This window comes from Solea senegalensis, linkage group LG2, assembly GCF_019176455.1.
Source record: "Solea senegalensis isolate Sse05_10M linkage group LG2, IFAPA_SoseM_1, whole genome shotgun sequence".
In the NCBI taxonomy this organism is placed as follows: Eukaryota; Metazoa; Chordata; class Actinopteri; order Pleuronectiformes; family Soleidae; genus Solea; species Solea senegalensis.
In genome coordinates, this window is record NC_058022.1 from 10078882 (window position 1) to 10091555 (window position 12674).

The 12674-nt window shown below is 40.6% G+C and overlaps 1 protein-coding gene across 1 annotated transcript in view; it reads left to right on the forward strand.

Moving 5' to 3' along the window:
* lrp1bb (low density lipoprotein receptor-related protein 1Bb) overlaps positions 1–12674 on the forward strand; it is a 231062-nt gene that overhangs the window by 119537 nt on the left and 98851 nt on the right. The window contains exons 17-21 of the mRNA XM_044016058.1: positions 1695–1808; positions 4800–4880; positions 5178–5348; positions 6579–6761; positions 11603–11803. Of these exons, the coding sequence (XP_043871993.1) occupies positions 1695–1808; positions 4800–4880; positions 5178–5348; positions 6579–6761; positions 11603–11803 (750 nt within the window). The remainder of the gene's footprint in view (positions 1–1694; positions 1809–4799; positions 4881–5177; positions 5349–6578; positions 6762–11602; positions 11804–12674) is intronic.

Genomic DNA, 12674 nt, shown 5'->3' on the forward strand with positions numbered 1-12674 from the left:
AATGCAAAATGTTTTACACAATGTACCAGAGCATGTGAGTGACTGGAACAATGGCAATTTCATTGCTCTCGGAGCTGCGGCAGACTGCTCCACTGATTATCTCTCCCCACTCCAGTCAATTTTTACTCCACTTCGATAAATTTGCTCGCTGCTCGCTTCAATTAGGAGACGGATTGGTTGGTTTTCTCTGTGTTCGGGGTGCGTTTACACATGCTTTTCACCAGATGCGAGACTTTTGTTCACTCGCGATCAATGTTGTCATGCTCGTTAATTTTGTCTTTGATCGGCAACCACAACATGTGAACATGGCATTGCAGATTTACATTTTAAACTCTAAATCAGCTGTCTTAAACTCAAATGACCTGGGGGGGGGGGCACAGTCTGGTCAGGTGGGGGCCAGTCTGACAAAAGATTCAGGGGTGGGTGATATTGACTTGAAATGAAATCACAATATTGCATAATTTTTATCACAATAATGATATTGGTGACCATTTTATACAGAATTTCGAAATGAATTTTTTGTTTTGCTCTGGAACAATGAATAATTCACAATAACAAACACATTTAGGATGCAAAATGATTCTAAATATACATTTAAAAGACACACAGAATACAGAACACTCAACTCATTTGGCCCACGGGTCGCGAGTTTGAGACCTCTGCTGTAAATTATGGTTTAATATACAGTTGGTAAACAAGAGGTTATTTCTTGGACCTGGGAAAGCACAGGTGGTCCCTAATCCTCTTCCATCAATCATCATTCATCCATTCCGTCTACCACTTTATCCTCCACATGAGGGTCACAGGGTGCTGGTGCCAATCCCAGCTGACATAGGGTGAAAGGTGAGGTACACCCTGGAGAGGTGGCCAGTCCATAGCAGGGCCAATACATAGAGACAAACAACCAATCACCCTCACACCTGTGGTCAGTTTACAGTGTCCAATTAACTTCTGCATGATTTTGGACTGTGGGAGGAAACCGGAGAACCTGGGGAAAACCCAAACACACACATGGGTAAAACATGCAGAAAGGCCCTTGTTCTGACCAGGTTGCAGACACGGATCTCCACCTTTTCCTCAAGAAATGCTTCACATGTATGAAATAAATGACATTGGAGTGAGAAAAGGTGAGAGATAAGCTTACACTAATTAAAGGCTTTAACAGATGTCACAAAAAGTACCGTTTGGCAGTACTGTTACTGTTATGACACGACTCTCTGGAGTATCTCCATTATATTACTCCTGGTTTAATTGTGTGAGAGCATTCTTTAGTATCAAAGCGTTGAGTGGCTTATAAGGGGAACACTTACAATATATCACACTGCTTTCATGTGCTCATCGATACCTCCGAGGCACTTTTATCCTTAAACGATCAATCAGCGAGCATTAACTAGAGGATGATGAATGGTCTCTCGCTGGCAGATTGGTATGATTTTTTATTTATTTTCCACGTCAGCAACACATCAATTGTGTGCTGTCCGTGCATGTACAGTAACTGACAGTCCGTCTGACAACAAGACATTGTCAGTGGCCTTCAGACCTTCAGCTACTCCACTGTACAACTGAATGATGAAGAGTTTGCAGTTAGCAGACGCTGACATGCTGGTATTGTCCTGGTCATTAGAGTTGTTGTGCACATTGCTGCCATCACTTATGCACATGTGAATGAATTAAGTGGCCTCTTTCATCCTCAGCCCAGCCCTGTCAGGCCGATCAGTTCTCCTGCCTCAACAGACGATGTATACCTCGAGCCTGGCTCTGCGACCGGGAGGATGACTGTGGAGACATGTCTGATGAAATGTCCTGCTGTGAGTCATACATTACAGCACACCACGGGTCACATGCATTGTGTGCTGCTACATATATATATATATATATATATACCTGCATACATATCCTCTTTATAAATTAGCTGTTAAGTCATCACACTTGATCACAGTATACCTTATTGAAGAGAATTTAAAGCTACTGTAAGTATAATGTTGAACTGCTCGCTAAGTGATTAAGCCATCAAGTGGAAGTTTCTAAACTCGCTCTTCGTGTGACATTTTATTTAATTTTTCTTTTTAATATTTATGAAGTCAACTGTGCCAAAAGGTTGTCAACATTTCTGTTTATACTCTTAAACTATGTGCCATGAGGTACCTACAGTGAATAATTCCATGTCAAAAGTGCTTTTCTTTCTTAACCCTGAAGAGTTCCTAGGGACATTTTCTGCCACTAGGAACAAATTAGTAAGTTTTTTTTAAAGGAACTCTTAAGGGTAAATTGATTGATGTTTTTCAGCATGTTATTTTTTTTTTAGATGGGATAAAATGCAAAATTAATTATGTAAAAAAACATTAAACATCTAAACGTATACAGGCTATGCATATACATTACGGTATCTTTTGTAGGATGCTGTGATCAACAATTCACTATCAGTGCTGCCCCAGTCCACAGCTTTAAAGAGCTAATGTGGTATGACCTGACTGTGGCCTGTTGTACTGTATATCCAAACAGAGAGATAAAAAGAATCCAATATCACATGTCTTAAGCATGCATTTGCTGCTTTATCTTGTCATTAGACAGCCTTTTTCTGTCCAGAAACGTAAGTTTTGTAACTGCTTACTCTCCCATACCAAAGTCCGTTGAGAAAGTCAGTGTTTTTGGGCTTTCGGGGACATAGTACACAGGAGCTACTGTTGGTCTGCTGCTGGAGGAAAGATTTCAAACAGTCACAAAATAACATAATAATTAATAGTTTCAAAAATGTACTCTCCATGCTGCTTGGTGCATCACTTGTGAAAGTTCTTTCTCTCATATTCGTAAAATAATGCCACTGCTAACGTGTGTGGCTGCTTATCTCTTTTTTTTCCAGGTCTCTTGCACATACTGTATACTACTTTATTCAACTGAGAGAGTTTTAGGAGCTGAATTATTGATGTTGTGTTCTTTGGACCCAGAGTTAGACGTGCCCTCACTGATGACATCAGCTTCGAGGGGTGGTGCTGAGTAAACTGCATACTTTTGTACGCAGTGGTTCACTGTGCTTAAGTTGTGTCTCAGTGGTGTTGTTCAATCTGCTGGCTTTAGTTTGTAAAAAGTTGCAGTTTGTGTCCTGGATTTATCTTGGCAAACATGAAGGAGGAAAATACAGCTTTGAAGCTGAATTAAACCTTTTCTTTGTGGAAAAGAAAAATACATTTGAGGCTGTAAACTAGGTTTTTAGATTTAGTAGATGAATAACCAGCATTCAAATAAAATACGGGAATGAAGGTTTAAAGGTGACTTTTTTTTTCTTTTTTTTTTAATCACCGTCGGTATTAAATCAGCCTTTAATAGTGACTGATGTTTGCCAAACGCCGCACTGTGCTCTATCGCTTCAGCCTCCCTTTGTGTGTCCTAAGCTTCTTCAATACGCAGTCACAAACAGCCAGGGTGTCAGCAGTAATTAAAGTTCTTGCTCAGCTTAATTCAGTCAGAAGCTGTGCAGCAAAACATATTCTCTGCCATACTGTTGTCTGAGCTTCTTCAGGCATTACTTCACCATAGGCACTCCACTGTGCAGCTCTGGCAGCTCACTTAGCTTCACTGGAGCTACGTTTTTTTGTTTTTTTTTTGAACACCTGACGCTCAGTGGTGGCTTCCTTAGAGATTGATGCTAATTTGGATTTTGTTTGTCAGTAGTTTAGTGGTTGTCACACGGTGTCTCACATTGGGCTCTCAGTTCACTTGAAGCAGTCATTATTTATGGATGCTGGTGTTTCATTTTTAGCCAGGCTCACTGTTTACTTGAAACCTTCATTATTTATGAATGTCCGCGCTTCATTTTTAATGAATGTTAAATTCCAACCAGTCACACACTGTCAGTAAGACCTAACAAATTTGAGGGAAATATAGAAGACACTCGTCTGATAGAGATACTGCGTCTCCTCGACAGAGCCTTCGGCATTCCAGGCATCGTGCGGCAGATGCCAACAAATCAATTCAAAAGACGACTTGAATTTCATACCCAAGTCAATAAAGCTGCAGTCATCCAGTAAGGATATTTGAAAAGGAAATGTCTAAAATATCTCAAAATCAGAAAAAAAGAAAATCTGATGGGAACTCAAATGTTCAACCTGACAATGGCATCATGATACAAAATCTATCGTTCAAGGTTTCACTGATAAAGAACGCCAGTGCTATAGTACAGAATTAACCAATTTTGGACAGGAAGTCTCCCTCTCTGCCACAGCAGATTTTGGATCAATTGGATTATTATACAGCCCAAAATATTATATACACATGTAGATCTTGTGAGTCGATCAGTCCAGATCAGCAGCAGACATTTATAAAAGCAGAAGACTAAGGGTTTTGTATCTGTATAATCAAAAGTAGGTAGACAAACGGGGCTGTACTACCGCTGTTAAGACATTTACTTACTTATTTACAATGTTCACATTATCTACAAGATAAAACATTTAAAAAATACGTCATAATTTAAGACTATAATGTGAACTTTGAGTTGTAAGTTACCACAACATATGCACAGCTAATATGGTAACATTTTACTGTCATGTCATCATGACTAATGTTGTACAACTCATAAAACTAGAATAGCACGTATAGCTTTACTTTTCTACTCGCTATTAAACCAAATGGCATTAAAATGGGTCATTTTTCACATTGGCATAGTGTTTCAGTCTGTTTTCTGTTCAATTGCACATGAAGCGGCACGTCAAATGATAAATTAATATATCCATTGATGTGTGAATATGATTTTTACTGAAGTTGGTTTGCACTAGTAATTGACACGTGATTACAAACATTTTCAGCTTTCCCCACATGTGAGGCCCTGACTCAGTTCAGCTGTTCCAATGGAAGATGTATAAGCGTGAACTGGCACTGTGATTCAGGTAACGGCAAGAACCCATTCGATAACAGAACATGGTAACACTTAACCATTAACTAGGTGTTTACTAACATGCATAAGCACATATTGTCACCTTATTTTACCTCTATTACGACATGAATTAAGATTTTTTTCTGATTAAGGTGTTAATACGTGCTTAATAATTACTAATAAAGGGCTGGTATGCTACTTACGTGCATGATAGTAAGCACCTAGTTAATGGTGAATAGGTGTTCCTTAATATAAAGTGTTACCCAGAAGATAAATTTCATTGATAAATTTGTCACGTGCGTGTGTTCAGATGATGACTGCGGCGATGGCAGTGACGAAGCGGGCTGCATCCACTCGTGCTCCAACACCCAGTTCCAGTGCACCAGTGGCCGCTGCATCCCGGACCAGTGGGCCTGCGACGGCGACAACGACTGTGGGGACTTCAGCGACGAGAACACTACCTGCAGAGGTGGATCAGCATGTAAGACAACAACAACAACTTTATAATCCTCACACAGAATCAGTCAGTTAATACTGTATGTAGGTAGACCTACAAGCCCCCTCGAGCACAAGATAAGCCTTGTTATTATTCATTGTTTTACATCAAAATACCAGTGTGTATGAAGCCAGAATGTTTATAATTTCCCCCATTCTTTGTCACAGGAATTATGCTACTTTTGAACGTCATGTAATATCTGCCTCAAAGCAGAGCTGTCTGCCAGCACCTTTTATAAAGATAGTTTCCCATGACGTCTCTTAGTGTGCTAACGATTCCATTCACAATTCTAATCAGTGTTTAAATTTGGGTGTTGTAATTGATGTTAAACAATTAATCAGCTTTAGTCCAATAACTTTGTTTTCACACTCACATGGGACTCATTTTATCCAGTCTCTGTTTGGAGGAATTTTACCATCAGGAGTTGAATCACTGACTCTAATTACCACGGAAAACCTTATGCAAGCTCCTAGAAAACTCACCGCTCACTTGCTTGTCACGAGGATGTGTAGACTATTCATCAAACCATTTCCTGATGGGAGCTGCATGCCTCTCAACTCCCTCCTGTCTGCTGGTGCTATCTATCCCAGGGGACTGAATCTGTCTTAGCTTTGCCTTGGCTGTTGAGAAAATGTTTTTTGACTTTTACATGATATGCAAACGGTTAATTACATTCAAAACATCATGTATTCCGAATGCAGGATACCGCTGCTGAAAATAATTCATAATGCTGTTTTCCTTCTTGTTGAATTATTTCCTGTATATGATGGAAAATATGCAATTTTGCTCGTCGTAAATGATTCAGTACTAAAACATCACAGAAAACGTTATTCACAGCATTCTTTATCATCGCAGGATGTGTCCAGTTACTCTAACATATGCAACGGAAACATCGTAATGGAGCTGTGCTCCCTCTTTCTTATTTACTGTATAATGAACCCCTGCTGGAGAAAGATATATAGTGAACAGAGAGTCATTAAAAAGAGAGAAACATCTTCTAGACATAAAACTTAAATGCTAGAAGTGAAATAACATCCCTCTTTGGAGCTTACCAACCTAATATAGCTGCCAAGCGCCCTGCACGCAGAGATAAATATTTGCAACTTTCAAGGTTTTTTGTTGTTTTCTTTCTTTTTACATTAATAATAGTTTGATACTGTTGTCTGTGCCCTCAACAATGTGAAGCCGTACATTTTTCAATAACTTTTGTTTCAGTGCTGCCATCTGTGATTGAGTGCAGCGGGGAGGAATTCCACTGTGTCGCTGACGGAACCTGCATCCCCGAGCGCTGGAGGTGTGACGGAGACAAGGACTGCGAGGATGGAAGCGACGAGAAAGACTGCGAAGGCACCAAAAGGATGTGCGACCCCAAGGCCAAGTTCACATGCAAAGATACAGGTAGTGATGTGCAATGTGCCGCAAGCATAGCTATTTCTGTGATACTAAAGGCGAAGCTCCCTTTCACTTGCTGAACTAGCAGATACCTGTAGGTGTTAGTGTACCTTTGAGATGTCTTCCGAAAAGGAACTCTGGCAAAGGTTTGTACTCTTCATTAGTCATAGTGAATTTTGTTTGTGGATAATTCATGGTGAAAAGCGTGATCCTGAGGCACAACATACAGCTGGTATTTGAGATGGAAATGAAGCATTTGATTTATCATTTTGCAACTCTTCTTGTGAGTTACTTTTCTGACGTAATCATAAGTTCATTTTTAAGCCTGGCAGCTTTCAGCACCGACAACACCAACATGCACTCATACATTGTAATACAGCTTAATTACAATTGTACAATTGTACAATTGTAACAATTGTTCTTACACTTCCACACTCAGCTGTTGCAGTACATGTGTCCGGGCTGACTGTCTGCCAGTTGATTTTGTTGTTGTCAAAACCAAAGTGACCTCACTTTTCGCAAAATACAGTTTTGGTCTTGAAAGGGCATCATGTGAGGAACAACTGTGAGTTGCTGTCAGTGAGGCTGACTGATTAGACTTTTGTCAAAATGTCAAGGTCGCTTTGAGTGCACACAACAGATTAATGGCCTAGCGCGGAGCTAGCACTCACACATTTCAAATAGAGCAGCCGCAAAAGTGGCCAGTCGAGTTCATTTTCTGTTTTGAGACGAAGGTATGTATAAAATAGTGAATGAATGGCTGCTCTACCGCCAGTCACTGCCAAATGATTTCTCAGCTGCTGTGCTGCACTGCTATGATAAGGATTGGACAGCTGTGATACCTAACCTAATCTAACAAAAATGGCCATTTACATCAGTTGAAAAAAAAAACATGGTCTTTGATGTCATTTTGAATATATTTGCTTAAAATGATGGCACAGAATGAACGCTCGGAGCTGACTCGCAGCTTTATCGGCTGCTGTGCAATCAAATCGATGAGACTTGAGAGAGGCATGCCCTTTGGAAAGCCTGACCTTAGACTCGCGGGGCAAAAATTGATGACTCCATGAAAGAAGTAAAATGTAACAGGGTTTTGTCAAAAAGGTTGCGTGAGGTGTCACAAGGTGCTCTAAAAAAAAAAGTTGTTACAGCGAGTGAGAAGTTACAAAGTCTTGCAGCAGAAGTGTGAAGTTGGCAAGACCTTCCCTAATTTGAAAACCGAAACTAATCAAGCCGATTAATCGTTGCATTGGTTATAGATTACGCTGCCAAGTGCTCTCTCCTTTCATAAAAGCTTAGTTTTCTGATGGACTTTAGAGGATTAACTTATCTCCTCTGAGGAACAATGCTGTGAAGTTGTCCTTACACTTGTCCCACCGATTAGTGACAAACCATTTACATGATCTGTTTAAACAGCACACATATCCAAACCCAGCATCCCCTCGCTTTCTCCAACTCTAGAGAGAGGCTCCACTACATATTCTGTTGCTTTCTGTTTTTAGGTCTCGGGTGTTTTACTCCTCCTTTAAACCATATTAACAAGAATGACAAAGACCATGCAATTAGTATTCTTATATTCTTTTGCACCAGTGGAATTGGTTCTGAATGCCCTTTGTAGCCATGCTCAAAGGGGCGTTTTGATAAGGGCCATCAGCATTACCATTCGATTAAAACGAAAGATTCTGCCCTTGTGTTTTTCTTTGTAAGACATCATTTTCACTGGCGGAGCTTGAGACATTGACACATGGAAGCGTGGCAGGAGAATGCACTGCAAAAATGAACAGCACCAGCTGTAGGAGTTCACTGAACACTTTAAATCCACAAGCAAAGTTTTAGCAAAATGTTGCAGAACTTGACAATATCTCTGATCCTTCATAAAGCCCACATGGTGCTTTTCATGAGTTTTGAAACAACTGGAATGGACATTACTCCATTCCTACATTACGCTCTGACCACTAAGTGCCGTGTACCTGATAGCGGAGTCTTCTGCCTGTAGGTTTCCATCATTCTGTCTTCAATGCTAGCGCTCGGCATGTTTTACATTAATAATCCACCTCTGCAATCTCTCCGAATCTTCGGGGATCTGGTAAAATGCTCTCCCCTTTGCTTATCCGTGACTATTATGGTATCCCAGGGTACAACAGCGGCTGTCCACCGTCCTCACCTCTGATGAATACATCTGGCAAAGACGAGACGAGTTTTCCTGGCACGTTGCCTGGTATATACAGTAGTCTGCCTGATATATATGTCAATTAATGTGAACGGAACGGGCCCCCTGCCAAACTGGCGTTGTTTGGAATCTGACTATTGCATGACAGGATTGCGTGATGAATACACTGGACATGATCTGGATTTTGAATGTGGAGATTTAACATTTTGTTCATGTGATTTGTCAAAGTTACTGTCCATTTGTAAAAATGAAATGCAAGAAGAAACAACAAGACAAATACATCTTATCTGCTACCTATTCCATTATTATTATTTGAGTGGTGGACTGGCACTAATCCCAGCTGACTCCGTGTCACTGCAAGAACATGCAAACTCCACACAAGTGCATGCGGTCAGCACCTCCTTGCTTTTGTGTGTTAAGCATTTATGGTCATTTATTTATGAGTGGACATTGTGACTAGGCCTGAGGGACCGGTCTTAGGCAAATAGGGCAATAAGCTAGATGTCAGATCATCATGGTTTATGTCCTGCATTATGTCTGACTCCATGGTGTTCAGTGTGGGAGTGTACCTCAGGGTTACAGAGCATTCAGTCTCATTCAGGCTCAGGGTCGCAGCTTCTACTAAGATGCAATGAGTTTTTGTTTTTATTTCTGTGTCTCGTCCTTTGAAAAGTTAGTGAGTTACCTTATACCTTTCCTCTTAACATATTGCAGTGGTTATAGTGCTCTGTTTAAGTCTGCTTTTCCACGGGTTGTAAAAGGCTAATGGTCGGTATTTTTATTGCTTGATGACCACTCAAAGCTACTTCACACTACAGTTTTGCCATTCACCCATTCACACCCAGTAACATAGCACATCGGATGTATATTCACCCATTCATCCATTAAAGCCCCTGTTCCACTTATGGTCCCAGCTCGCCTCACCTCGCCTCACCTCAGCACGGCACAGTTTAAGTTGGTTTTCCACTAAAATATTACCTGCACATTGTGGGCGGAGTCATCACTGCACGGCTGCATGAAACTGCCGTGACTTTATTTTACATGCGACGTACAAACCAGTGATTACTGACTTGTTAAGCAGTTGTTTCCATGTAACCGAATCATTAGAATCAGTTAATTACAGCGGCGGGGTTTGTGGTGCGGGGCGCCGATCTCGATCGGCAGTGCTCTCGCTAAAAACACCAGTTAAATATTGAGATTTTGAAACATTTCCCTTGTAATTGTTGGAGATTAACCCACACTTTTAGGACTGTTGAGTCGTTTTAACTGATCTACAGTTCGGCATTGTTCGGCTTGCTCGCCAGAGCAGGTACTAAAAAAGTAAACTCAACTTAACCATGCCGTGCTGAGGCGAGGTGTGAGGTCGTTCAAGGACACATTGGCATGTTCACTAGCAGAGCCGGGAATTGAACACACAGCCTTCCAGTTGAAAGACGCCTCGCTCTACCACTGAGCTTTGAGGAGGAAGAGTTCAGATTTTGGGTCGTATTGTAATGACGATCAAGTAAATGAATGCTTTATTACGGGTGCATTTAAGTGCACAGTTATTAAACTTAACAACTGTCCATTTAAAATAATAAAGAAATAAATCTTTCACCATGCTTGGGGGAGCGACCAACATGAATCACAAAACTTCCATAACGGAACGATCAAAAGCTCTGTGGGCAATCAATCTATGAATATGCTGCGGTTTTGTTAAATAAAAATTTCTGGATGTTTGGGCCTTTCTATGTTTAGAAATGATATTAAACATGGATTTTTCTGCAGTTTTATTTAATCAACCCGTCCTCTACTCTAGCCCTCCTCTACATTCTATAAAAAGACTTGTGAAACTCATCAGGTTGAAGCTGTGGCACCTTTTTGCAATCAAGTAGAAATTGCCTGAAGACAGGTTAATGTGATTACACAAAAATTTACCTCCTTGTCTGTGTGCATTATCACCAAAACAAATGATGCAATAACACTTTAAATAGAACATTTCATTGCCTTGAGTGCCATCCATTTTTCTCCCGTGAAAAAGCCTTTGCACTTGAATGACGAATAACGTTTGTTTTTATTGGTGCCGCTCGACTAAATTCACATCAGATGTTGAGAACATGAAGGGTTAAGTCACAAGTGTCGTGGGACTCCACTGCAAAGCTTAAAATGATATGGGAGCAAACATCCACTGGAAAATACCTGAAAAATAAAAAAGACACAGGCTTTTTGTAGTCACTTCAGCCTCCCACATTAGCTTGTACCAATTCGACAGCCGGCATAAACCAGCAGGATCTCAGAAACACTGTGATGTAGCTTTGATAGAAAAACTGTCAACTGGAATATGCTGCGATCCAAGCTTCATCCGGGAGAAAAGCGGTGATGCATCGTGGTATCTGTGAAGCCCCCTGTGTTTTCCCCACCTATTTCTGACTTGCACAGTCAGGGAATTAGACTCCGTGAAGTTACGGGCTTAACAGATAGTGCTTCTTTTTTAGAAAGTCAAACATTTAGCGGAGCGCCGAGGAGTTTGTTGACTGAAACCCCCTGTGATGAAAGTTTGGTATCTTTGATATTTAATGTTTATTCTAAGGACATGATTGAGAGACTGACTTGCTGAACTTCAGATAGTTAAAGCGGGGGAACTTTCTGTGTTCAAGTACTAAAAAAAAGTTCATCTCTGGCATCTCATTTTCTTCAGGGAAGTGCATCACAAAGAGCTGGGTGTGCGATGGGGACATTGATTGTGAAGACCGCTCAGATGAAGAGTCCTGTGAGTCCGCTGTCTGCAAGCCACCCAAGTACCCTTGTGCAAATGATACCTCTGTCTGTCTGACTCCTGATAAGATCTGCAATGGAAAAGTGGACTGCGCCGATCGCTCGGATGAAGGACCCATCTGTGGTAACGTCCTATGTCATCGTATCTTTTCTTTGCTTGTTTTGTTATCCTGTGAGACAACCAAAAAAGAGATTAACGTCAACTATAATAGAGATAAAAGTGCTCAAAATGACTGTCAGAGAATCAAAAATGTCATTGCTGTGAAAATGACATATTTAATTCATGTCCTTTAGTTGGTGAATTGAAACAATGGAGCCTTCCAAAAGCAGCCTGTGACAATAATGATGTCCAAAGTTGTATGTTTGGTAGTTCAGTTGCGTCAGTTTCAAATAGTAAAATGGGGAAAAGTAACAGAACATATAAATACATCTGCATGGTCCGTCTCTAATTTGCATTTCGTCTGCCATTACCAGGAAGAGTGAAATGTAAGATTGTTGTGTCATTTTAAGAGCTTTGTGTGGATGTTTTGATACTTAAAGCTGCAAAAGCTTTCAATTTGGAAACCTGACGCCAAACTCCACACTTTCCATGCGGCCTTTCTTTCCGAGGAACTGTTAAAAGTGCCGATTCAAGCTTACGATCAGTAAGTGTTTGGCGCTCTAAAGATATATTTTAGGCAAAAGAAATGTACTCTGGTGAAAGAAAGTCTGTCAAGACTAATGATTGCGACGTTGATATTTTGGATGTTTCAAAACTCTAACAGCATTCAAGCTTCTTTGATTACCACTTCTCGCAAGGAGAGAGTCCGTGGCATCGTTTGAATAAAAAAAAAAAACCCGTTGAGGCTCATCACCGCCCCTTGTGCAATTCTCCTCAGTTAATTTTTTATCCTTTTATCCTTATGTGAAGTGACAATATACTCTCAACCCCTCCTTCAGCTGCTTAGAGCATGTAGAAGAGTGACCAAATTTGACCGGAGAGAACGTGAAGGAAT